A 27,854-nucleotide genomic window follows, 5' to 3' on the forward strand; every position below is an offset into this window, starting at 1 on the left:
TTTATTTCAAACTAAGATTCTTTGAAATGCACTAACAGAGTTTCCACATTCCTCAAGAGAAAGCTTAAACACGTACTTTTACTAAACACATAATTTTACAAAATTAAGTAAAACCAACTTGCAGTTTGAAATATCAGAAATGGCATAACCAGACAAAATAGTTTTTACATAATGACTGCAAAAATTCAACACAGAATTAAAATTTTTGCAATATAATGATGTAAGTTTTACTTTTGCATGGTAATTTGCATATTTATTCTATCCAGTATCTAAGATATGAAAATGATGTCTGACACACAATATGAAAATCCACATGCTAATAATATACAAACAACTATCTAAAATAACAAACGTTTATCCAGTGATTTTTAAATCTATGGTAAAACTAAATCACTCAGTCCTATTTAGGCACTACATATTAGTGTGCCAGTCCAAACCTTGGTGTGGAGAACACAGTGATGTGAGTGCAGATGTTTTTCTTGAAGTCCTATCCATAGTTCCAAGGTAGCTCCAAGTCCATCTTCAGAATGCATGATGCAGTGAACAGATGGATTACTGGGCTTTCCCCTGATCTGTACCCACAGGATGTCACAGCATAGCTACTGAGTTTATCAAAACAGATGGGGTTTCAAATCCAGATGGTCACACCTGGCTGTGTTTGTGGCCAAAGGCCCATTTTACCATTTATCTATCACCTTAGATAATGTGGCAGTTACTCTAAGCTTAAAACTTTTATTTTCAAAAAGTAAAATACTGTGAATTCATTAAAAATATTGTGACTCATAAATAAAATCAATAGAATGTTTCTAAGGGATTTGAAAGATACTAACACGAACTCCTAGAGGCTTCTGCAGCCCACCAGCAGACGGTTGTTCAAATGTCATCCATGACGTTCTACCATTCATAATGCAGTGGAGAGGGGAAAAAAACAACTTTACTTTGAACAATTTAATATCATTTCTCACCCAAACTAGGTTTCTAAATTTACATTTTCTGAATTGATAGCTATGAATTATATCATTGTACCTGAATAGCTCTGATCATTAAGGAAGCAATTCTCGTCCCAAATTCACTCAGCAAAACCGGAGAGATGGCTCCTCCCTACCCAAAGGAGTTTTTCATCTATACTTTCAAAAGTATAAATTGAGAAACTGATTAATGTCCATCAAACTAATTACACAATTCACACCTTCTCACATATAAGACTGTGCCACAGGAAACAACATTTTCTGAAATTTCTATTCATATATCCCAAATTAAAAAAAAATACCTTCTAGGACACTTTAAAGAGCAATAAACCATAAGGCTCTGCCCTCCTGTCTGAGGAGTAGGCTCCAGGTGCTTGGGTCAACCCAAATTTCAGTCCTCTCTTAATTCACTCTTATCTTCCATAAGTAGAGATAAAATAAATGTAGAGTAGAGTGTTGGCTGGTCTCACTGTGATTCCAGAGTAAATTCCAGATTTTACATACATCAAGACCTCAGTGGTGAAAATCAACACTCACACAAAAAAAATTACAACGAACTGGTTCAAGTCATATAAGAGGTCGACTGAGCAAAGTGATGTAGGGGTAACGAAGTCACTAGTATAAAAGAAGAGATGCCTAGGGCTTCCCCTGGTGGCGCAGCGGTTGAGCGCTGGGCTGCGAGGCTGCCCGCAGCCTCTGCAGCGCCGGTTCGCTCCGCCGGCGAGGGTCCCACAAAAAATTTAAAAAAAAAGAAGAGATGCCTAATTGCTGGGCGCAGGGCGGCTGGCGACGCAAGGTGGCGCCTGAATCTGCGCGCCCCGCAGACTTGCTGCTCCTGGTACTTCCTGAACCCGGAGAGGCGGATTCTTGCAGCCTGAGAGTCCTGAAGGGTTTTCAGCTGACAGCGGTGTAGGAAAGTTGGAAAGGGCAAAGAAAGAAACAGCTAGAATAGGAGAAAAAAATCTGCGCGCGCGAGCGCGCACACACACACACACACACACACACACACCCCACCACCACCACCACCACCAGCCGCCGCCAAACCTCCCCACGCGCTTCGCAGGGTAGTCTCGGCTCTTCTCCATAGGTCAGCGCGCGCAGTGGAGGACAAGCGGATCACACCAAGCTGTTCACTAAACAGTCGCTGCGGGAAATGGAAGCAAAGTGCAGGGGTGTTGGCAGCCTCTATGGGCCTCTTCCTTGACAGCGTGGAGGGCTCCACCTGGAACCCGAATTGGGGACAGTTCTGGCGGGAGGCACAAAGGAGACCGCAGTGTGGGTTCCCACAGCACAGCACCCACCCCTCCCCTTACTTTGCCTTTTGGCTTTAGGGAGCGGTCAGCGTGGTATTCTGTGTACCTGCACATCCTGGGGGCTTGGCAATTTCAAACTGTGGGCGCTGCCACAACCAGTGGGACGGGAGTAGGGAGACTGATGAGCCTGCGCTCAGGCATAGCACGCGGGGCGCCACTGTCGCGGGTTGCCCCTGCGCGGGTCGAGGCTGGGCTGGGCTGGGGAGCTGTGAGTGGGGGGCTTCAGGCGGCAGGGCGGCACACCAACAGCTGGCGGAGACTCCTGCGGAAGCTGTCGTCCAGGAAGGCGTAGAGAAAGGGATTGAGACAGCTGTTGGCGTAGCTCAGGCTCGTGATGAAGTAGGAGACCGCAATCACCAGCGGCGTCTGCGGGAGGTCCGTGGTGAGCGCCACCACGGTGCTCAGGTGGTAGGGCGTCCAGCAGAGGAGGCACACTGCCAGGATCGCCACCACCAGGAAAGTCACCCGCTTCTTTGCGCGGTCCAGCGCTTTGGCGTGACTATCCAGCCGAATGGAGCGTAGCCGGCACAGCAGGGTGGTGTAGAGGACACAGATAGTGGACACCGGGATGGCGAATCCCAGCACCAGCGTGTACAGGCGGCTGGCCCGCCACCAGAAGGCCTCGGGGTGCGGGAAGACCAGCACACACTGGCGCCTCCCTTGCTCGTCGTCCAGCCGGGCGAACACGGCGAAGGGCAGCACGACCAGCGTCACGAGCCCCCACACGGCCAGGCTGACCGCGCGCGCGGCGCCGTAGGTGCGGCCGGTCACTCTGCGCGACTCGGCCGTGGCCAGCACCACCAGGTAGCGGTCGGCGCTCATGACGGTGAGGAAGTAGAGGCTGGAAAAGGTGTTGTACTGATCGATGGCCACGATCAACTTGCACATGAGCTCCCCAAAGGGCCACTGCCGCAGGAGGAAGTCAGCGATGTTGATGGGCAGAACGAGCGTGAAGAGCTCGTCCGCGATGGCCAGGTTGAGGATGAACAGGTTGGTGACGGTCTTCATGCGGGGCGAGCGCAGCAGCACATACAGCACCGCAGAGTTGCCCGCCAAGCCCACGGCGCAGATCACGGCGTACACGACCGGCACCGCCACGACCAGCGGCGGCGGCAGCGACGGCGGCTGCTGGCCGGACGCGTTGGGGCAGCCGAGCTCCGGGACGGGGCACGAAGTGTTGGTGGGCCCCGACTCTGAGGACGACGCGTTGTGCATCTCGACGAGGGCAGAGCAGAGGGCGCCTGGGTGTCCCCCACTGCCAATCGCCGGGTCTCGGACCCCGCAGCCCGTGTGCGCGCGGACCTGCGCCGGCCGCTGGTGGCTGCTTTCCGAGCTTTCCTCTGTCCTTTCTGGGGAGGCTGTTCCAGGGGGTCCCCTGAGCTCGTGGTCGCCGCGGACTCGCGGGGCTGGAAAGCGGGATTGAAAGCAGAGGTTAGGCGGGCGGACTTGCAGTTTTAGGTGGCTGTGCAGGGGTGGGGGAGGTTACCTCAAACCTGCCCACATGACTGCTCGCTGCTACCTGTTGAAATCTTATTCTAACCCGGTGAACACATCAAATGAAGTGCTAGAGAGAGAAGCTCCCCTGCCTTTCACAGGAAAAATGCAAAGCCTCTCCCCCAGCTATTGGACTCCCCTGGCAGACCCGAGTCACTCAGAGAATTCTGCAGGGCTTAGCTTTGGCTCCCCTAGGTTCCCGGCGCCCTCGGTAAGGGCAAGCTCTACAGCAATCCGTACCTCACCCGGCCGGCCCAGGAAAGGGTCTGTCTCTTCTGGAGTGATGAGAGGAGGAGGCAGCAGGATGCCTGGCCGCGGGGGCGCCTCCCCGAGAGTCAGCCTACTCACTTCTGCCCAGAGGCTGCAGATCGCGCTTGGGCGGATCTCGCCAACGCGCCTGGAAGCTGAGAACTGGCGCAGCCGCAACTGCGCTCCGCTGACCCCGAGCCTTCTAGCCACCCCCTCCCCCCTCCCCAAGTGAAACTGCTTTATAACTAGCATTATAGGGTACTTTTCTTGTTCCCTGTAGTGTAACTTCATTCCATTTGAATTAATAAAACGCTTTCCTGTAAATAATTAAATTTAAGAAAAACAAAGTATTGCTGGTCTATTTTAAAAAGAGAACAACATAGTTAAGGTTCGCATTACATTTGTTAAAATATCATAGACCAAGTGGGCATATATCATTTTAATTTTAAATTACGTGTATATTACATGCTATATATACAGAAGGGGAAAGTGAATGCAATTTTTAAATGTAAATCACCCGTTTTCTACTACCCCATATTCACGAGTTTACAAGACTTAGTAACAAATAATGATCGACAATTTGAGATAAGGCTTTCTAAAAACACGGAAGCTATAACTTTATTAACACAGACAAACTATTTCTGAAAGTCTTTTCTGGCACCATGTCTTAATGCAGGTTTTATAAAGTGTGGCAAGTTGTTCAACACTCTTCTGATTCTCACACTTTCCTGATTCTGCCTTTGGATGGAATTATCCTGAAGCCACAAAAGTGTTGCCAGGGAGTCAGAGCAGCTTCTCTGTGAAAGGGAACTCCCTTCACCTTTGAGGACTTAATGAAATAAATTAAATACTAGTTTCTCCAATTATTTTCTTCCTACACCTTCCCTTTGGGAAAGTCATCGAATTAAAACAGGAATTCTATCCTGCTTCCCTATAATAAATTTCCCTTCCACAAGAACAGGTAAAAGTCTAAACAAAGTGAGAGAGTTTTTTTTATAATACATTTTTAGACAATAGGGTCTGAGATATTGATAAAGAGACAGGAAGTGGCCAGTAGAAGCAGCCTCTAGGGGCAGAAATAGAAATGCTTTCCTTTTCTCTCTCAAGTCTCCTTTTTCTAGGATCTCCATAAATTTGGTCCCTGCAGTTTCATGTTTTCATTTGAAGAAATAACAGGAATATGTGAGAAAAAACTACATATATTGTTACAGGGAACAAAAACATTATATACATACTGTATGTATAATACACACCAATATATATATATATGCCTATATCATATGTATACATATTTTGCGTGTATATGTATCTATATATTGCATGATTCATATATGCAAATATATGCTTAATTTTCAAACATTGGGAAACATTTTAGTTTTTTTAATTATTGTTTTCTGATTTAATCAGACTATGGACAGAGAGTATATTCAATATGATTTCTATTCATTGCCATTCTTGACACATTAATAAGTATGTAGTTATTTTTCTAGTTATTTTTTTAATTATGTAATGTATGTTTGAAAATAATGTGTGTTCTTCATTTTTTAGGTGTGAACACTATACATGTTAACTACTCAAATTTATTATTGGGTCTGTTTTTAATCTCTTAGTCTTTTTCTCTCGTGTTTTATTAGTTACTAAGAGAGATGTGTTAAAAATTATCAATTAGTAATTGTAGATTTCTCTTTACTTTTAATTTTCAAATTTTCTAACTAATTTGATGCTGTTTTATTAGTTATGAACACATTTGATTGCTTTATTTTCCTGTGGAATGACAAAATACTAGAAGAAATACTTGAAGTAATAATCACAGAATTTTTCAAAATTGGAGATAACAAATCACAGATCCAGGAAGTTGAAACTATCAAGCAGGAAATACAGACACAAAAAAGTGTACACCTAGGCATACTATATTCAAACTGCAGGAAATCAAAGATAAAGAAATAGAGAAATGCTTGAAAGAAGGTGGAGAAGAAGGTTCTTCTCCTTATACAGAGAAGAACTAAGAAAAAAATTACATTGAATTTTCTTCAGAAACCATGCAAGCAAGTAAACAGCAAAGTGGAATATATGTGATGCTGGATTAGAAAACAGAATTCAACCTCTGCTGCTTCCAGGAAACACACCTAAGTTCTAAAGATAAACATGGATTGAAAGTAAAGGGATGGAAAACAATTCCACAAATGGTCCCCAAAAGAAGGCAGATGCAGCCATACTTATACCAGACAAACTCAACTTCAAGCTAAAAAGGTGACAAGAAACAGAGATGAACACTATAAAATGATCAAGGGGACATCCACCAGACAACTGTACTTTTTATTTTTTTAAATTTATTTATTTATTAATTTATACAAGAACCGGGGCATAGGCCAGATGTGCGGGAGGGTGAGAGGATTCACCAGAGACAGAGCGGGGAGCAGAACAGGCAGACTGATGAAATACACTGCTGAGGGGAGCAGCGGGCGAGACAGGAGAGGTCTGCCACGCCATGTGGGATTCTCGTGGCCCAGCCAGTATCGAACGGCACTGCAAACTCTGCAGACAGCTTCACAGTGCGGCGCTCAACTGCCTGCGCCACCAGGGAGGCCCGCAAATGTACTTTTTAAATTTATAATTTGTGAGGAACTTCCATACCATTTTCCATGGTGTTCCCACCAATTTACATTCCCAATAAGAGTATATAGGGTTTCCTTTTTCCACACCCTCTCACGTAATTGTTTTTTTGTGTTTTTTATTTATGTCATTCTTACAGGAGTGAGGTGATATTTCAAGTGAAGAACATTTTCATCTGTGTCTGTTGGCCATCTGTATATTGTCTATAGAGAAGTACCTTTTCATATCCTCTGCCTGGGTTTTGATCAGGTTATTTTGTTGTTTGAGTTTTATGAGTTCTTTTTATATTTTGGATGTTAAACCTTTGTCAAATGTGTGAGTTATGAGTATCTTCTCCCATTATGTATGTAGCAAATATTTTACTTTTGTGGTTGTTTATTTTTCTACACAGAACTTTTGCTGTTGTTGTTGTTTTTAATTTGATAGTCTTTGTTTACTTTTGCTTTTGCATCTCTTACCATTGGTGCAGAATTCCAAAAGACATCTCTGAGGTCAATGCTGATGAACTTATCATCTACATTTTCTTCTATATGTTTTATGGTTTCAGGTCTTACATTTAAGTCTTTTTTTTTAAAAAAAGACTTATTTATGCATACAAGAACTGGGGTACAGGTCAGAGATGTGGGAGGTGAGAGGATTCACCACAGACAGAGTAGGGAGCAGAACAGTCGGGTTGACTGAAATACACTGCTGAGGTTCACAGCAGGCAAGGCAGGAGAGGTCTGCTGCACCATGTGGGTCACCTCCCTGACTGGCGGGGAATTGAACCCATGCTGAGGTGGCTGAAAGTAGCTTAATAGCACTCTTTAATGCCTACACCACCAGGGAGGCCCTTACATTTAAGTCTTTAATCCTTTTTTTTTTGAGATTTATTTTTATTTATTTATACAAGCATTGGTTACACTCAGAAGTGTGGGAAAGTGAGAGAATTCACCAGAGCCAGAGCGGGGAACAGAACAGGCAGACTGATGAAATACATTGCTGAGGGGAACAGTGGGCATTGGCAGGAGAGGTCTGTGTGCCATGTGGGACCCTCACCAGTGGCCGGGGATAGAACCAGCACTGCAGAGGTTGTGGCCAGCTTCGTAGCCCAGCGCTCAACCACTGTGCCACCAGGCAGGCCCTTTAATCCATTTTGAAGTAATTTGTATTTATGGAGTAATGTAGTGGTCTAGTTTCATTTCTTTTCCATGGCTTTCTGGTTTCTCCAACACCTAGACGTTATAATTCTTAAATATAGTACATTATTCTCTGATGAAACAATCCTGGTTCCCTAATGTATTCTTTTTTATTTTATTTATTTTATTTTTAAACCTACAAATACATATATATTTTAAGCATATTGTGTGTCTCTCTGTGTGTGTAAATATTTATTGCTTTAATGACTGTTTAAAACATTGTATAGGTCTCAGGTCTATGATAATTCAACCTCTGTAAATACTGCATATAATCATTACCAAAAGCCTAATAACCACCTGCTACCATACAACTGATCTCTTTGTTCAATTTGCCTTCTCCCTGTTTCTTTTTCCTCTCTGATAATAACCATTTTGTTCTCATAGTCTGTTTTTATTTTATTTTTTTATTCATTTGTTTCATTTCTTTATCTTCTACATATGAGTGAAATCATGGCATCTGTCTTTCTCCATCTGACTTATTTCACTTAGTGGAATGCCTTTGAGTTCCATCCATATTGTCATAAATAGCAAAAATTCATCTATGATATATTCTTTAGGTTTAATGAGGAAGCCAGGGAGCTGTTCAAACAAGGTTTTTGTATCTCTTCTTTTTAACAATGCTATCTCCTTAATTATGCATCTTTTCTCTCTTAGCTATACATCTAATAGTTGCTTGCAAAAGTTACCTTCACGGTTAATAAAGAAATGGTTATCTTAATACCCACATTTTTAAAGGCAAATATAAGTTTTGTACTCTGTCTGATATCTCACTTGGAGAATAGTTTGAAGAATAGTTTCTATAACTTCTACATCTAATATTTCTTACTTTAATTTTTAGTTAGTCAACATAAATTTTAATGTTTATAAAGTAAACCAAAACTTAAGGAAGAAAAAAGTTGGTATATGGTCAATAGAGCTATCAGTTGAATGATAAAGTGAGATTTTACATTTTCATGAAAATATTTTATTTCATTCACTTTGTTCTCAAAATATCTGAATGCATTTGTGAACAAAGATTTTATCTTATTTTTTACAACCCATTCTGTGTTTAATAATCTTCATTCTTAAGAAAATAATTTTAATCTACTGAGTTTATTTTAAGAAAGGTAAATCAAGATTCTCTTGATTTATTTCACTGTAATTATTTGTTAGATTATGCTTATTGTTATCCAAGAAAATACAGAATTATTCAAAGGTAAACTGATTGAATACACTTCTAATTCAAATTGACTTCATACTTTTCTCATCTTTGAGTTGCATAGATTAGTACATAGAAATGAAATAACTGGACTGTAAGCTTTTGGAAGGATTTATGTGACTCACTGTTATAACCATAGACAATGCTACAAGCTGTTCAATTATTACATTTTGAATGATTGGCTCAACCAAAGCAGATTGTCTAATTCTTTTCTGGCCACTTAAACAAAAACATCATATACTGGGGAGCTTATAAAGAATGGATATTGTCCAAGATCAAGGCATCAGCAAATTTGGTGACCAGTGACAATCTACTTCCTGGTTCACAGAGAGCTGTCTTTCCTCTCTAACCTCACATGGTGGAAGGGGTGGGGAATCTGTCTGGGGCTTCTTTTATAAGGGCTTTAATCTCATAAGGAGTCTGCCTTCAGGATCTAATAACTTCCCAAATGTCCCACCTCCAAATATTATCACATATAAACTTTGGAAGGACACAAATATTATAGCACAGGTCCTCCTCCCCAAATGTGGTTCCCAAAATTGGAAATTATCATAACATGCTACTAAATTGTATCATAAATAGTAAAATAATGTAAATTTTCTCATAAAAGACTGTTACGATTCTTCAGAAATACAAGTTTAAAAAAAAACAAAATTAAATGTGGATTATTAAAAATATTTCAAACTCACAATTATCTCAGATAAATGATAGATACATAGGTAATTAGGTAGGTAGGCAGGTAGGTAGATAGATAGATAGATGTTATTTTATAGTAGTCCGCCCTTATCTGCAGGGATATGTTTCAAGATGCCCAGCAGATGCTTGAAACTGGAGGCAGTACTGAACTCTGAAGTGTTTTTCCTATCATACATATCTGTGATCAAGTTTACAAGTTAAGCACAGTAAGGAATCAGCAACAATAATGAATAATAATAGAACAATTATAACAAAATACTATAATAAAAGTTATCTGAACATAGCCTCTCGAAATATCTCATTTTACATATTTTCCAACCTTAATCAATTGCAGATAACTAAAACCTCAAAAAGCAAAAGCACGGATAAGAAGGGACAATATGGTGTATAACAAAATCACTTTCTGGCTCACAGGTCCATATGGCGTGTTTGATGAGGATTGGGGAAGGTAAAAGAAACTTTGCAGACAAGTACATAAAACCACTAAGTATGTAAGAACAACTTTGACTTGGATACGCTATGCTTGGATAAGCTATGACTATCCTTCACTTAAAGGCTTGTTTAAAATATATTTCTAGGATTCCCCATGAAGAGTCTGTTTCACTGGACCTGCAGGGATCCAGGAATCTACATTTTTTTTATAAACTCAGCAAGTGGTTGTTATAATCAGCTAAGAAAGCAAAGTGGTTCAATTTTCATAGCTGTTAGAAGTCTTTTATATGCAAGCAGGGAGCAGACTAAGTATGAAATGATAACATTGATTGGCAACTTGTAAAACCAAGAACAACAGATGAATTAAAAAAAAAACAGAAAAATAAGTTGTTAAGTGTTGATAAATATCAACATCTAGTAGAAGAAGAGTAAGGAATTATTTTTATATGTCATTTGCTTAAAATAAAAAATTTAAAAGGAACATTTATCACTTTTATAACAGATTAAGAATTCTAAAATATTGTAACAGCAAGTTACAAAAATGTGCAACTTAAAAATTATTAAAAGGTGTTCAGAGAAAAGTATTGTCCATGAAAGGGATCATTTATTTGGAAGCCAACTTAACACCTATCATCTCATAGACATTTCAGGTATATAACTGATACGTGTAATTAAAGTGTTACCCAGCAAGTTGAAGAAGATAAAACCTAAAACTTTTCAATAAAATGTTGACAACTTATGGCCTCACAGATTTAAACTCCCATAAAGAAGACTCAAATAGAATTTGGGGAGTGGAGAGAGGTTTGGAGAAAATCTGTTAAAAACAATGCAAGTGAAGGTCCCTGACAGAGCCTGCAGAGACTTGCCCTGTATTGGATACCTGAGTGTCAATCCATTCCTACCAGAATTCTTGCAATTCAAAATCATACAGTACTCTTTATTGGTCTCAGAATATAGGTCATCATCTTCTTAAGGAGCTCAGGTTATCTAGTGCAGATAACTAGTGGTTGATTTCATTAGACAGTTTCTTACAGTACCAGTCACATTTTTCTGAAAGCAAATGTGTATGAAGTTGGACCAAGTGACTTCCACATTCTTTTTTAATAGTGGGGATCCTGTGAGATATTTTTATAGTAACTTAAATAAAATATGCCATATATTGTGAAATACTTAGGGGAGAATATCATGAATTCTGATACTCAAAATGTGCTTTATGAAGTATTCACACTATTAATTTCTATAATCAATGTATACCATTAGAAAAGACAACTTAGCTGTGAACTTTTTTCTAAAGCTTTCTGATCTGAATAGAAATAAGGAATCATTAAAAAATTGCCAATAATACCACAAATACTAAGACTGTTCCCCATGATTGCTCTTTCAGAGAGTCCAAGAACTGAGAAATTAGGATCCCAATGCCTCATGCAACTGCTATACAATGACACTATAAAATTTCATGCGATGTAACAATCAAACATGAGTAATTTGCATAGTCTGTGATTCAAAGATATTTCAAACTGATCACCTTTGCTCTATTTAAATTTGGTTCAAATTATTCTAGTTACTGATGATAAAAATTTTCGTTTAAACTTTAAGTTCACAATAAAGTTAAGCAAAATGCTTTCCATGATAACCATTACAATAGTCACTACACTACTCAATGCTCTCCAGTTCTTTCCCCCTTCTTTCATATAAAGAAAAATACATTTCCCAGCTTCTTTACCGGTAAATGAATGTTTTATATGATGATACATTGAGAAAAATAAAGCTATGTTGTCCATTCTGAATTGTAGCAGTAAGGAGTTGGAATACAGTTAACCCCAAAGAGTTAAGCTCTTTTTTAATTATTATTTTTTAATTAATTGCTTTCTTTCAATGAAATACCATTATTTTATATTCTTTCATAATATTTTCACCTCAGATGTGGTCACCGTAGCTCTCCCACTACCAACAGACCCATAGACCTCCACCACAGTCCCTTGTGCTCTTGTCACCTGTTGTGCTTGCCATCTTCATCATGTGGTAATAATGTTAGAGTATCAAAAGAGCTGAGCCAGCACATGGACAGTCCTTCCTTCACAGTCACACAGAAACCCTCAACAAATTGTATGTTTGTGAGAAATAAACTCTATGGTTTTGAGATGATGGTATTAGAGCATAACCACCTTTATCTTCACTGATAAAAATAGTGGTAACAATAGCCAAGCAACTGGCATAATTCAGAAAACAATAAACCATACTATGCAGTGGAAAACTTTGATACAATTAAGAAACTTTAGATATAGAGTATGTACCTAATAAATGTGTAACTCTAAGGAAGGAAACTGGAAAATAGAATTTTAGCAGCATGTATTAAACATGTTTGACTATATATGTCAAAATTTTGCAAGAGAGAAACTCAGAAAGAAATGGCCAGTTTGCAAGTACAAGTAACAGGGAATAGAGATTTTGGATGATTGGATTCTTTCAAAAAGAAAAGAGCCAATTGTTTCTTTACCCCAAATAAGAGAATATAAAATTGAAAAAAAAAATAATAACACAGTAGTTCAAATAAAAAGAACAAATTAAAGTTATGTATGACTTCCCCAGTTATTATTGAACCTCACAATGGACTGAGGTACCTCAATACGGAAAGAAAATTAAAACTCTAGAAACCAGTAAGCTCTTTAATTTGTGTGGGATGATTCACAAGCAAAACAGGCTCAGAGTGTCATGTTCCTACAGAGATCAACTCAAGACGCCCTTTAAGTTGGTGGTGAGAGGTGTGCATGAAATACCGCAGATTGTATGTATAAAATACAACAAATCTATAAAAATGTCTTGAAAATAATTGTAGCTGTGATTGCTAGCAAATAGCATTAATTAGAATCAGATAAATAAAAATCTGCTGGATCTCAAAGAGAGTTGCACTTCCAAGTGCTTCAGGTTTGATTCCTAGAGAGGCAGACTCTGAAGGGAGACTGTGCAAGACGACTACCAGGAACACTCTGAGGATAATCGCCTGTGAAATGCAAGGGAAGGAGCCCTTGGGGAAGGAGAAGAAGGGCTCTGATTTTCCCACAATGATGGCCTGAAGCTAGCCATGTGCAACTTTAAAGCTGAGGTGACATGTGAGAGTTTGCAGCAACCTAGGCGGCTCTTTAAAACTTTGACTTGACCAGTTATGAGAGTGGGCAACTCCAGGAAGGGCATAACTGAACACAAGATAAACTATCTTTGGCTCAGGCCATTCTGGAGAGCTTGAAGGCTAAATGTCTCTATTGGCATTACTCCCAGCTGTTAGGAAAAATAGTTTTTCAGTTTTAAATGGAGTTCTGAACAGTGACTCATAAGTGTCCACCAAGAAACCATAAAGTGTGTACTATAAGAACCTATGACTGATTATGCCATAAAATTAGCCTTGAGTTCCAACATATTATGAACTGAAAGTCAGTTTTTAAAGTTTTATGGCATGGAGGAAATTCCAATTCTGGGGAAATGGAGTAGGTGAACTTTTCCCTGTCTATTCCACTAAATACAAGTAAGATCCCCAGACTTTACATATTAAAAAAATAAGAAAACTAAAAAAAAAAAAAAAAAGATATCACAGAGTAGCTAGGGGAAATCTCTGGGTTTTCTTTTTGCTCACACAGACCAGATTTAAGTATACTGAAATGCCAGCAAGCATAGAAATAGCCATTAACAGCCCCATCTATTCTCTCTAGCCAAAGGGGTAAGATCTAAGGACCAAAATTTTTTAAACAGTAAACTCTCTAACACCACAGAAAGTACTAGGACTTTACCCTCACCAGTAACAGTGGGCCCCAGCATTCCCACAGCAGGTTGTCAGAGAAGGATAAGTAGGGATAACCTCAGGTGTCCTTGGAGACTAATTGGGGAACCTGAGCTTCTCTACCTCTCCATCCCCCTGACACATACAAGGGGATGAACCCTTTCTCTTGCTGAAAGATGTCAGGAAAAAATAAAAGCATTTAAAAGAACTAAGATTCAGAGACACATAACAATATAAAAATGCACAGTTCTAATAGAAAATTATTTGTCATATCAAGAACCAAGAACTTAAACTGGAAAAATAAATGACCATAAGTGGCAGCCAACACTGAAATGACAGTTATATTGGAATTCTCTTACAAAGATATAAGCAGCGATGATAAAAATAGTTTAGTGAGCAATTGCAAAACTCTTGAAATAAATGAAAAATAGAAAGCTTGGGCAAAGAAGAAGAACCAATGTAAAATTTAAAACTGAAAGAAATAAAATAACTTAAATAAAAATCTCAGTTGATGGGCTCAACAACAGGATGGAGTAGATAGAGAAAAGAATCAGTAAACTGAAAATGGAAAAAGCAGAATTATCTAATCTGAACAAAAGAGAGGAAAGAGGATAAAAACAATAAATGAACAATAACTCGGGGTTCTGTGGAACAAGAACAAAAGCTCTAACAAATATGCCATCTAGTCAAAAAAAAGAAAAGAAGAAAAATGATGAGATTAAAAATGTATTCAAATGTATAATGGCTGGGGAAAAAAAATCCCAAATTCAGCAATAGATATGAATCTATATTCAAGAGGGTAGGTGAACTCTGAACAGGATAAACCCAAGGAAACCTTGTAAAAACACATCATAATGAATATATTTTATTTATTTTTTAAAGATTTGTTTATGCATACAAGAACTGGGGTACAGGCCAGAGGTGTGGGGAGTGAGAGGATCCACCAGAGACAGAGTAGAGAACAGAACAGTCAAACTGACTGAAACACACTGCTGAGGGGAGCAGCAGGCAAAACAAGAGAAGTCTGCTGCGCCACGTGGGTAGCTTCCTGACCAGGGATCAAACTCGTGCTGCAGTGGCTCGTGATACATTCATAGTGCTGAGACTTAATCCCTTGTGCCGCCAGGGAGGCCCCATAAATAAATATTTTTAAGTTGTATATATATAATATCTAGAGCAACTACTGAAAAAGCTGTACAAAGAGATGTATTTTAAAACACTATTGATACAAACAATAGAAAAGAAGAAAATTTTATCAAATACAGAATCTAAGCTCCCACCTCAAGAACCTAGAAAACACATCAACAAGATAAACAAAGAACAAGCAACTGAAAGCAATAATAAACATAGAAGCATAATTCAATGAAATCAAAATGGAAAAGTAATAAAGATCAGTGAAACAAACTACTGGTTCTTGAAAGAGCAATACCGTTGGCAAATCCTCTAGCAAAGTGACACTGGAAAAAAGAAAAGACGGAACACACAAAGAACCAAGAACAGCATGAAACAGAGTGTCTAATCCTGTACATTTAAAGGAAATACTAAAAACAACTTTACACACACAAATTTGAAAAGATAGATAAAATGGACTACTTCCTAAAAACACAAACTACAAGTCATCCTAATATGAAGAAGATAAGTTGAATAGCCCCATAATGGTTAAAAATATTTATATTTTAATTTAAAATTCAAAAAACAAAGAAATCCTGAAGCCCAGGTGGTTTCACTAGCAAACATTAATAAATTTGAATAATAACATTAATTCTAACAATGACTTCCAGAAAGTAAAAGAAGCAGAATAGCCTCTCAATTAAGTTTGTTATTGCCCTGAAAAAAAGGGAAACAATAGATCAATACCTTTTATGAATATAAATATAAAAGCCCTAAAATATATTAGCAAAATAACAAAATTCAACAACATATAAAGTAATAGAGGCTCATGACAGAGTCCCAAAGTTGTTTTAATATTTGAAAATCAATTGATGCCATATCAGCAGGTCAAAGCTTTAAAATGCCATGATCATATAAGTGATGGAGAAATTGTGTTTGATTGTATCAACAACTAACTTAAAATATTTTTTAATATTGCAAAAGTCAAACAAAATGTGTCTGTGGGCTACACTTGACCCACTTTCCTTCAGTTTGCTACTTCTAATCTACATGGAAGAAACATTTTTCAAAACTATGTGACTAAAAGTTTTTAATGAAAATTCTTTTTGTATAGTGATAGGTTTAAGGATGTGTGAAGTCTATCCCTAAATACTTAAGACACAGATTGTAGGGGAAAAGACTGTGAAAGCACATCAAAATAATGATAGCCATAGCCAGAGGGGAACCATGGATGAGTATTTTCTTTATACTTTCTTTTATTTTCAAAATTCTCTTCAAATGAAGATTTATACTTGATAATAATTTCTGCAACTACCTTAAATCCAGAAAAATGAATGTGTTCATTCTTCCTCTGGGTTAAACATTAATGTTGCATCCTTGAGGGGGCAACTGGGGGGCTGGCATTACTTCTTTTTTCCAATCAATTGTTAAGTTTTACATGAAAGTGATTCATTGTGAGGCCTCACAATTTTGCTTTAAAACTGATTAATTTAGCATGATTAACAGGTTATGTACATTGCTGCAGTGGTTATAAAAATAATGCAAAGGGATACTGTATATAAAGCACTTAGCCCATATACACACTGAATTAAAACAATTTCTCATTTTCAAAATTCCAAGTCCATTCATGTTTTTAAAAAATCTCAGAAAAATATGGGTCTCCCTGGCGGCACAAGGGTTTAAGATGCAACCTATGAAGCTATCCACAGTTACTGCAGCACAAATTCTATCCCCAGCAAGGGAGTTACCCACATAGCACAGCAGACCTCTCCTGTCTTGCCCGCTGCTCCCCTCAGCAGTGTATTTCAGTCAATCTGCCTGTTCTGTTCCCCAAGGAAAAAGACTGTGAAAGCACATCAAAATAATGATAGCCATAGCCAGAGGGGAACCATGGATGAGTATTTTCTTTATATTTTCTTTTATTTTCAAAATTCTCTTCAAATGAAGATTTATACTTGATAATAATTTCTGCAACTACCTTAAATCCAGAAAAATGAATGTGTTCATTCTTCTTCTGAGTTAAACATTAATGTTGCATCCTTGAGGGGGCAACTGGGGGGGCTGGCATTACTTCTTTTTTCCAATCAATTGTTAAGTTTTACGTGAAACTCTGTCTCTGGTGAATCTTCTCACCTCCCATACCTCTGGTCTGTACCCCAGTTCTTGTATTTATAAATAAATAAATCTTTTTTAAAAATCTCAGAAAAATAATAGAGAGGAATGTCCTCAACTTGATAAAAAAAATCTACAAAAACATAGTAACATCGTTCTTAATGATAAAAAAAAGTAAAAGCTTCCACCCTAAGGCAGAGAAAAAAGCAATAACATCTGATGCCAGCATCTCTTCAACAAAGTATGAAAAGTTCACATTAATGCAATAAGATAAAAAGAAAATAAAAGTGAAATAGATCAAAAAAGAAATATCACCATCTCCATTTGTAGATCAAAAGGAAGAAATATTAACATCTCTATTTGTAGATAACACAATTAAGTTGAAAATTCCAATGAATCCATGAAAATCTCAAGATATTGACCTCAGTTTTGCAAGGTCACATGATACAAAATAAATATATAAAACCAGTCATTCATCTATAAAGCAACAAACACATGGATATCAAAACCTAAAATGTAATGCCACTTATTATCACTCAAAACAAAAAACCAAGTAACTTGTATGCATCAATTAACAAACAAAAACCTGTATAGGACTTGTAAACTTATATAAGGAAAATTACACAAGAGTGATGAAATAAACCAAAGATCTAATAAATAAAGCATGCCATATTCTTGATTTAAAAGATTCAATTAGTGAAGATGTCAGTTTCCCCCAGATTGATACACAGTTTTGATGCAATTTATATCAAAACCATAGTAAGAATCTTTGTAGATATAGACAAAATAACCATAGAATTTATATGGAAATACAGATAAACTATTTTAACTAAAAACATTTAAAATTAAAGAACAACTTAGGAAAAGTCAATACAATTTCAAGACAATAATATGACTAGAAAAATAAAAAATGTGTAGTATTAGCAAAAGTTAGGCATATAAACCAATAGATCATAAAACCCAGAAGTGGACAAAGATCCAATGATTTCAAAGTGACTTTTTTTTTACAGATTTATTTATTTTTATGCAAGAATTGGGGTACAGGCCAGAGATGCAGGGGGTGAGAGGACCCACCAGAGACAGAGTGGGGAACAGAACAGGCAGATGGACCGAAGTACACTGCTGAGGGGAGTGGTGGGCAAGACAGGAGAGGTCTGTCCTGCCATGTGGTTTTCTCCCCGGCCAGCCGGGAATCGAACTCGTGCTGCAGTGGGCTGCAGATTTCTTCATAGGTTGCATCTTAACCCCTGCGCCACCAGGGAGGCCCCAAAGATCCAATGATTTCAGACAAATATGAAAAGGCAATTCAATGGAAAAGTCATTTCCCCCCCTAAAGATGCTACAGCAATTGGATATTGAGACAGACAGTCACTAGAATCTCAAAATAATTTTCACACTATACAAAAATCTAACCCTCAGCATATCATAGATTTATATGCAGAATATTAAACTGCATAACTTTTAGGGAAAAAAATCATAGGAGAAAATCTTTAGGATTAAGGTTTGGAAAGAATTCTGACTCTTCACACCAAAAGATGATTCATAAAAGGAAAAAGTGTCAAATTGAACTCCATCATTATTAAAAGTCTTGATTTATGACCATTGGAAACTTTAAAAAGAATTGAGAGTGGGGAAATATTTTCAGACTACATATCTGACAAAGTACCACCATCAAGAATGATAACAAATTCTTAAAATCCAGCAGTAAAAAAACAAGAGTGTGGGTGGGAATTGTATGGGGACTATAACCAATATGAAAATGTATACGTTGTGCAAAAATGAAAAATTATGCAAAAATATATAAAATTTAAAAAATAATAATTAAAAAAATAAATTTTAAAAAAGCATACAAAATTGAAATGGGCAAAAGATGAAGAAACAATTCACCGACAAAGACATAAGGTAGCAAATAAGCAAGTACGTTTAAGCAACATCAACTCTTACTAGTCCACAACAAAAAGGAACAATTAATACATGCACAACTTAGATTCATTGTCAAAGAATTATGTTGAGTGAAAAAATCCTATCCCAAAAGGTTACAAAACACCTGTGATTCCATTCATAGAACATCCTTGAAATGACAAAATTAATTTTGGTGTATGTTGAGAATAGTTAGCATCTCATTTAAAGCTGTAAATACAAAATATATTTTAAAAAGCTATTAGTAGTGTCACTATTAAAATGCAATTTTTTTTAGTTTCAAGGCTTCCCAGGAAAGCACATGCCCAGTGTTCACTTCATAGCTAACCGGAAGGGAGAGTGGAGAAAACACTTTGAAGAGTACAGCCTAGTTCATAGAGGATAATGGCCATGACTTTCCTGAAAACAAAGCCAGGGAAGAATCAAGGAAGGGGGAATTATTTTTAATTTATTTATTTTTAATGGATGTAATATTAGGAAACCCCTATTAGTATTGTCACCATACTGCACCCAACACCAAAGTCCACCCATAGTCCACTACCATAGTCTACTGTGCTGCCTTCCCTCTCCAGCACTTCTTCCCCACTCTGGATGCGTCAGTTCTATCGTCAACTTTCAAGGGTTAGTTTAACCTTGTCTTTATCTGACACTTCATTTGGTCTCTCAATATTCTACATATTAGTGGCACCATCCGGTATTATTTTTCTTCTGATTTATTTCACTTAGCACTATCCTTTCCAGCTCCATCCATGGTGCTGCAAATTTTCTTCTTGTCAAGAAAAAGCAACTGCTCTTCATTTTTCATTCTTATCTTTATTAAATGTTTTTCGTGGCTATTTTGCACCTTTTCCACAATTGTATATTTGGTGTGTGTGTGTTGGGGCAGGATGTAGATAACTTGTCTTTTTAATTCACAGGTTTCCAGTCCAAGATAGCCACACTAGGACAGAATGTTAAGACTCCTGCACATCACCTGGACGTTCAGGACTCAGAGCTTGATGTCTTCGACCATAGGGTTTTTAGATAGTCTCTCTTGGAGAGAACTAAATAATTAGTATCCAGATTTGGAAACTAATATAGGCATTACTAATGCTCACCCAAATCTGGATGGTGAGTCAAAACACCTAGTCACCTAGACCTCGACATTTCCTAGGCTCCTTGCCTCTGGGTGGGATTCAGTGACCAGTCCTGCCACTAAGCTCTGCTGAGAGGACTCATGACACTTCCTGGCTGAAACATACATTATTTTCCCTACTGTCTCTTCCATTACTGTAGAGCATCATGCAGGAAGCTTATGTTGATATGTGGAGGTCACCAGATTGAAGCCACCTGGTTCACCAAACTGTCATATGGGGGACAGTAGCTCTGGAGATTATCCTGAACTAACATTACATGGAAAGAGTACTAAATAAAGCTCTGCCAATTAAGAACTTAGTGGAATAAATATTGTGATAAATACTCTACTAGATCTATACCAACAATAGATTATAAGTGAACACATTTATTAATTCTGGAGGAATCTCTAGAATTGACCCTGATTCTCAAGATAAAAGGCAGCACCTCAAAAAGACAAGAAATGTTTCAGAGAACAACCTAAGCAAACATTATAAGGTAGAAAATTATGGGACACTTCAATGAACTTCAATAGTTATATTTTGGGAAGAAGAGCTATTTTGGATATCGTTGTATAGGGAGGACTTCACAATAAACATTGTTTTAAATTTTTCACCTATGGGTCAGTCTCTCTAGAAAGATCAAATAGGTTTTTCTCAGTGTGCCCAGAGTAGATCTCTCATTAGTTTAACATGGAAACTAGAGGTTAATCAAGAAAGGCCCGGTGAGCCTCTAGAGGTCTATTTGCATCACTTAAATCATTGCTTTGAGTTGAGAGCAGTGAGGACCCTGGAGGCTGAGAAGTAGGTTGTCCCCTTTTCTGAGTGCTTGGTCCTTTCCTAATTGAAGAAGAGATAATCACCCCCTAAGTTTTTGCCCTTTTCCAAATTGATGAAGAAATTACTGACCCCCCACCCTTTATGACCTAGAAGAATATAGTTTTAGGGTATCACCCATGTGTAAATTTCTCAGTGAATAGATCCCCTCTACCTAAAAGTCTCATCTTTACTCTCAGCCCCTTCTTAGTGTCATGTAAAGCCTCTCCATCTCATCCTTGATGTCTCATATCCCTAATCACAGAGTAAATATCACCCATCCATTTCACTATTCTTTAGAATTTTCAACATTGTAAATTCTCCTTTTGTGTGTTATTAAAGAGATTTTTCCCTTTGCTAATCAGTCTGATGTTATTTTGATTTCTCATCCGGGTCCAAAAGAATTCAGAGGGGTGAGGAATTGACCCTTAATTCCCAACACATTTGTATATTGAAGTTTAAGTCTAGCAAAACACACAAATGAAAATCTCCTGGAGATTCTCCACAGAGATCTCAGTACGGAAGCTAATTTGAGGAAAAGATGTTAAGAATCTATCCACACAATAATGGTATTAAAGAGGTGGGTCAATATAGAATCACAAATATAAATATTATTGAGAGGAAAAGATGAAGAGACAATGACTTTAGATTTAGGGCATTGAAAATGAGAAAGACAGCTAGAAAAGATAGAATCAGAAAGGAGATGATTGAAGACAGTAAAGGGAAAGAAGTTTTTAAAAGAATGAAGCATTGGATAATATGAAATGTCACGCAGAGACTGGAGGGGAGGCATGAAAGACCATTCCTTATGGTTATTTATCAAGTGTGACACAATGAGGACAAAACCAAAATGCCAGTGATCTAAGAGAGGGTTCACATAGCTAGGATCAACTACGAAGATGTTTGGTGGTGAAAGAGAGAATTCAACAATCTAAGAATTAGCGGAAGTTAGAGAATACAATTATATTTGTTTGTTTTCAAAGATCTTGGGGTGTTTCTCTGAATTAAGAAATGTAGGTGGTATTGAAAATGATGAGCCTAAAAATGTTTTCAAGGTGGACAGAATAGGATAGAAATGATCTATCCTACTATGAAGTGGAAAAAGGTGGGTGCACTAGGTGGCAATACCTGATGAGGGTATACAATATTACCTCAATTAAAAATAAGCAAATACATTTTTTAAAAAGAAAGTGTTTAAGCTCACCATTAATAAGTTCAACTACACAATCAAGCTAGAAGGGAAGAGCTTGATTAAAAATTGTGGTAATTGAGTAGGTGTAGAGTAAATGGTTTTCAGGCTTTTCTGCCCTCCCACCATTAGGATTGTCCTGCCTGATGGGGCACCTGCAGTTGTTACATTGTTGTATGCTGTGTTGTTTATTTCTGTGGGCCATGACTCCATATTGAGATGGTCACCAAGAGAAAAAGAGGCAGTAGAAAGAGAAGAGCGAAGACCTCTCCAGTGGCGCAGCGGTTGAGCGCGGGGCTGAGAAGCTGCCCGCAGCCTCTGCAGCGCCGGTTCGATCCCCGGCTGCTCTCCGGCCACCGGAGGAGGGTCCCACATGGCGCACAGACCTCTCCTGCCGCCCGCTGCTCCCCTCAGCAGTGTACTTTGGTCCTTCTGCCTGCTCTGCTCCCCGCTCTGGCTCTGGTGAATTCTCTCACCCTCCCGTGCTTCTGACCATACCCAGTGCTTGTATAAATAAATAAATAACTCTAAAAAAAAAAAAAAAGAAAGAAAGAAAAGAAAGAGAAGAGCGAGAAGGGCCCAGAGTGAAGACTTGCCCGGGGGGTGGGGGGGTGCCTGGCCCCAGCATCCCTGCCTGCCATCTCCAGGACTTTCCTTTACCCAGTCTGCTCCAATCATAGATATCTTGTTCTGTGGCCTTCCTGCCACTACAGTAGGCAACCTTGAGATTCAGGAGTTGAGGACATTTTTGCACAGAAAATAAACTAAAGCTTAACCACAGATGTCTAAAATGGTTGCTAAGCAGCGGGGTGGTCCCGGTAATGTTTAAAAGCATGCATTCATTGGTATTGTCACACCTTTATTAATCTCCAATAACATGCAGACTAGAAATGGGGACAAAAGGAAATAATATTAGCAGTGGCATAAAATGGAAGGAGACTGTTTGTGTACCCACAAAATGACTGTATGTATCAGGCTAGGTGTGGAAGCTGGTCTGATGGACCAGGGCTATGAGAAGGGGTACACTTTAGAAGGCTGCACACAGAACCAAAGGGCCATCAGATTCAGGGAGCAGGAAAAAGATTAGAAGGTGTGATCAGAAAAAAGCAATGAGTTTAGAATGTTTATCTATATCCAGTTTACTTCTCTTCAGTTACCAAGCCAGGCCAACCTCCCCACTTGTCATATTTTTTTTTTAAGATTTATTATTTTTCTTTATTTATTATACAAGCACTGGGTACAGTCAGAAGCGGGGGAGGGTGAGAGAATTCACCAGAGCCAGAGCGGGGAGCAGAGCAGGCAGAAGGACCAAAGTACACTGCTGAGGGGAGCAGCGGGCGGCAGGAGAGGTCTGCGCTCCATGTGGGACCCTCCTCCAGTGGCCGGAGAGCAGCCGGGGATCGAACCGGCACTGCAGAGGCCGCGGGCAGCTTCGCAACCCAGCGCTCAACCGCCGTGCCACCGGGGAGGCCCACTTGTCATACTTTTACATTATATTTTTTGATTAGTGATAATGGCTGAAATTCAGTGTGGATACTCCAACATAGTACAGTGTTCTTGTAAACAAAAATGACAAATAGGGCCTCCCCGGTGGCGCAGCGGTTGAGCGCTGGGTTACAAATCTGCCTGCAGCCTCTGCAGCGCCGGTTCTATCCCCGACTGCTCCCCGGCCACCAGAGGAGGGTCCCACCTGGCGCACAGACCTCTCCTGCCGCCCGCTGCTCCCCTCAGCAGTGTACTTTGGTCCTTCTGCCTGCTCTGCTCCCCGCTCTGGCTCTGGTAAATTCTCTCACCCTCCCACGCTTCTGACTGTACCCAGTGCTTGTATAAACAAACAAACAAAAAAAAAACAAAAACAAAACAAAACAAACAAACAAAAAAAAACCAAATAAATAAATAAAACATGCCTCTATTTAAAAAAAAAAAAAAACCTGCAAAACCACTGAGGACTCTGACTCCTCCTTTAAAAAAAAAAAATGACAAATATTTAATTTATCATAATGCTCTTGGTTTCAAAGCTCATTTTATTACATTTCAATCTGGTAGATTCTTAATAGGCTGCAATCTTGTTTTTTCGCCATTATTTAAATAGGAAATAGGTTGTATCTCTCAAATTGTGTCATTTAGTATACTGAGTGTAATAGAAATTGAAGATTCATTGCAATATGACACTTTTTTTCATTTAAAAATTTTAGTCATTATTCATTTCAATAGTAGTTTTGCTTTTTTATCATCTGACAAATCAGGTTCATCTACTAATGTCTTCACATGATTTGTACAGGCCTCCATCCACATTGTAATTTTTCCACTTGCAATATAAATCTTGAATTTATCTTGAATTCTGTGTCACCTTTAAAACACTATTTTTTTATGTAATCAGAGTCACCCCACAGCTTTCACATATGCTCCCTTTATTCATACACATAGCAACCCTAGAAAGCATTTGTTATCCACAATTTTCAGAAGAGAGAATTGAAAATCATGTTGCCTGAGCTTACCCGGACAGGGAGTGGCAGCACAAGGATTTCATGTGAGAGTATTTGTGATGAAGCTTACTTTCCCCATTATTATGCGATGCACACTGTGGCACCCCCACTTCACTGCTCTGGCCCCACAGTCTGAATGGATAGCCCAAACCATTGTCATTGTTATGGTCTTTCTGCTCTCATAAACTAAGTAAATGAAACTGGCAACAAACCACAGTGTATTCAAGGATAAAAAGAGAAGAGAATGAGTGAAAATGTGTCAAAATGTTAAGTAGGATTTTTGTAATGCAAAACTGTATGTGATATTGATGCTATCCAAGTAAAGAGGCTTTTTGGTCCACTGTAGAGGCACCATGCTCTTCACTCACAATGGTGTTGGAGGAATGAATCCTTTGTTCCCTCAGTCTGCCACAGAACAAAAGTGTTTGTAAATAAGTCACTCAGAAGAACTGAAACAGCAAATCTAGCTAGCTTGCTATCTAATTCTAGCCAATTCTAACAGGAAAAGCTCAGAAAATGACAACTGGGAATGGGCGACAATCTGCCTGTGAACTTGAAGGGCTGGAGTGAGATGGTGCTTGCCCATCCCCTTGTGTGGGTGTAGCTTACAAGGCTCCTTTCAAGTCAGACAAGAGCAGGAATCTTGATCGCCCTGGGCAATAGGTATAAATTAAGTTGACTGATATAGTCTGAGCCCCAGGGTCTGATCAGTGGAACACCTTGTTAATAAGGTTGGAGCCATGGGTCAGGGTTGGGAGTATATCAACGGACTCACTCTCCCTAAAGCCCAAAATCCATACAAGGGAAGGAAGAGCACGGGGGACTGTGGTGGTGGTACACAGGTGTATTGGTGGTAGGAATTCTATGGGGACTACACCGGAGAAAAGAAAGCAAACGATGTGAAAAAATGAACAATGATGTAAAATATATATATAAATAAATAAATTATTTAAAAGGGAAAAAAAATCCAGTATTCAGTTTGACCCACCCTTTTTCTCTGTCAATAAAAAGGCCAGGTTCTTGCTCTTGATGGTATCCTGCGTTCTACAGCCTGCTCCGCGACTCCCATTTCTTTTCCTTATCACTGAGGTGTTGTCGACACAACACCCTTAGTCTCACTAATGTTCATCCTCCCTTCAAAACTCCCTCTAGCTTCTGTGTGCTGGAAAGACTTCCCTCACTTCCACTATGATCTGAATGTTTTCTCTGTGTTCTCTCGCATGCCTCGCTCCATCACAGCACATACCATACTCCTCAGTAATTGCTGATTTACAAGTCCGGGTATCTCTACCTCAACCCAACAACTATTGTCTATAAATTACTCATCATTTATTAAGTTTTACACAAATTATTTTATTTAATCTGCAACCTAACTTTATGAAGCAGATACCATTTTTATACCCATTTTACAGATGAGGGAACAGAGGCACTTGATTTGCCCAAAGTCACAAAGCTGATAAGTGCCAGAACTATGATTCAGACAGTCAGTTTCCTACAGGGTATGCACTTTTGACCACTAAATGAATACAGAAAATTAAAAAAAATAAATAATTGCCAATTAAGGGCAAGTCTGGGGTCTTCTATGCAACGTTTCCTATCTGCTCATTCATCTGTCAGGTACCATTCAGTCATAATAGGGAGAGCAGTCCAGGAAAGAGCACAATCCCAGCACCAGGTACCAAGGCAATGACTTGCCAGGCAATAACTGCCCACCAGTCTTCATTAAGTGCTGTGCCTGCGTCATGGAGGTTTGGCTTTCCTTTTCTTTCTCTCACATGGTAGTATAGCAGCTACTGAGCTTAGACTTGACCAATATAGGGGGCAAAAATATTAAATGAACTGCAGGGATTCAAAGCCTCTGGTGGTGAAAAAGGCCTCAAATTTCTGCATTTGTGCATTAGTATGTCTTGCCTTGGATTGGTCCTTCAACTCTGCTCACCAGCACTGGAGCCAAAGTGCACACACTTGTCTGGCTCTGGAGCCAGCAAACTTCCTGTGAGGTCTGCCAACAGAGGTACAGGTGGAAGCCTTGGACAGTGATGTGACAACTCAGCCCACCTTCCCAGCAGCTGTTGCCATCCCCAGCTTTCCTGGTCTGGTGACATCATTTCCCTAGTTGACATTCAAGCCTGTAGCCTGGTAGCCCTCGAGTTTCTGATCTTTAGGTAAGTCTTCCTTTACTGTTTTGCAATGTACCCTGTTCCAATCGGCTTTAAATTTATTGCTGGTGTTGATTAGCCTCTGACTTTTTTCACCAGATGAACAGTCTCTCGAACACCTCCCACAGGTGGTCAACTCTCTCCGTTTGGCCACCACCTGTGCAAGGAACTCATTACTCATTGTCATTTCATCTGGAAATCTCTGGCTTAGATTATTAAGCTAAAATTCTTCTATGTCATTTTTTGTTCAACATTGTGGAGTTATAGTAGCAAATACCTTCAATACTAAAGAGGGCCAGTCCCCACCTCAAGAGCCATTTCCTTTCCAGGCTAAACATGCTGATTCTTCAACTAATAAGATGTGGATTTTAACCCTTTCACTATCCAGATAACTGTCATTCCATTAAGCATCCCTTGAATATATCTCTCCTAAAGTCTGGTGTCCAGAAGAGCTGACCATGCTAAGATGGTACATGGCTGCTAGAAAAAAAAAAATCAGATTTCTTTCTGCTATCTGAACAAGTATAGAGTGATTATCTTCAATGGAGCCTCACCACCTAATTCAGCAATTTGAAATTGGCACTCAAAAATCTCTGAGCTTCATTATAAGTCTAGAAAAACGTTTCAATTTTTATGCATCATATTAGTCTGCTAAGGCAGATTTAGCAAAGTACCATAGACTGAGTGTCTTAAACAAAAGTAATTATTTTCTCATGGTCCTGGAGACTAGAAGTTCAATATCAAAGTGTCTCCAGGGTTAGCTTCTTCTGAAGCCTCTCTCCTTTGCTGATAGATGGCATCTTCTTTGTGTCTTCCCTCTGTGTGTCTATGTCCTAATCTCTTCTTATAAAGATACTGCTCATGTTAGAATTAAAGTCCAACATAATGACCTCCTTTTATCTTAATCACCTCTTCAAAGACTTTATCTCCAAATACAACTTGTCAGATACTAAGGGTTAGAACTGCAACATATGAGTGGCAGGGGTAGGGGTAAGAGGATGTCAGAGAATTCATCCCATAAAAAACATAAAAGAAAA

At 39.0% G+C, this 27,854-nt stretch overlaps 1 protein-coding gene across 1 annotated transcript; it reads right to left on the bottom strand.

Moving 5' to 3' along the window:
* Nucleotides 1-2,503: 2,503 nt before the first annotated feature.
* Nucleotides 2,504-3,496, bottom strand: NPBWR1 (neuropeptides B and W receptor 1; the record flags this gene model as incomplete). Its single annotated transcript, XM_084230334.1, has 1 exon — nucleotides 2,504-3,496. One exon carries the CDS (start codon nucleotides 3,494-3,496, stop codon nucleotides 2,504-2,506), a length of 993 nt encoding a protein of 330 aa, XP_084086460.1.
* Between the last annotated feature and the right edge of the window lie 24,358 nt (nucleotides 3,497-27,854).

The sequence above is a fragment of the Talpa europaea genome (assembly GCF_964194135.1).
Source record: "Talpa europaea genome assembly, chromosome: 3".
Classification (NCBI taxonomy): Eukaryota; Metazoa; Chordata; class Mammalia; order Eulipotyphla; family Talpidae; genus Talpa; species Talpa europaea.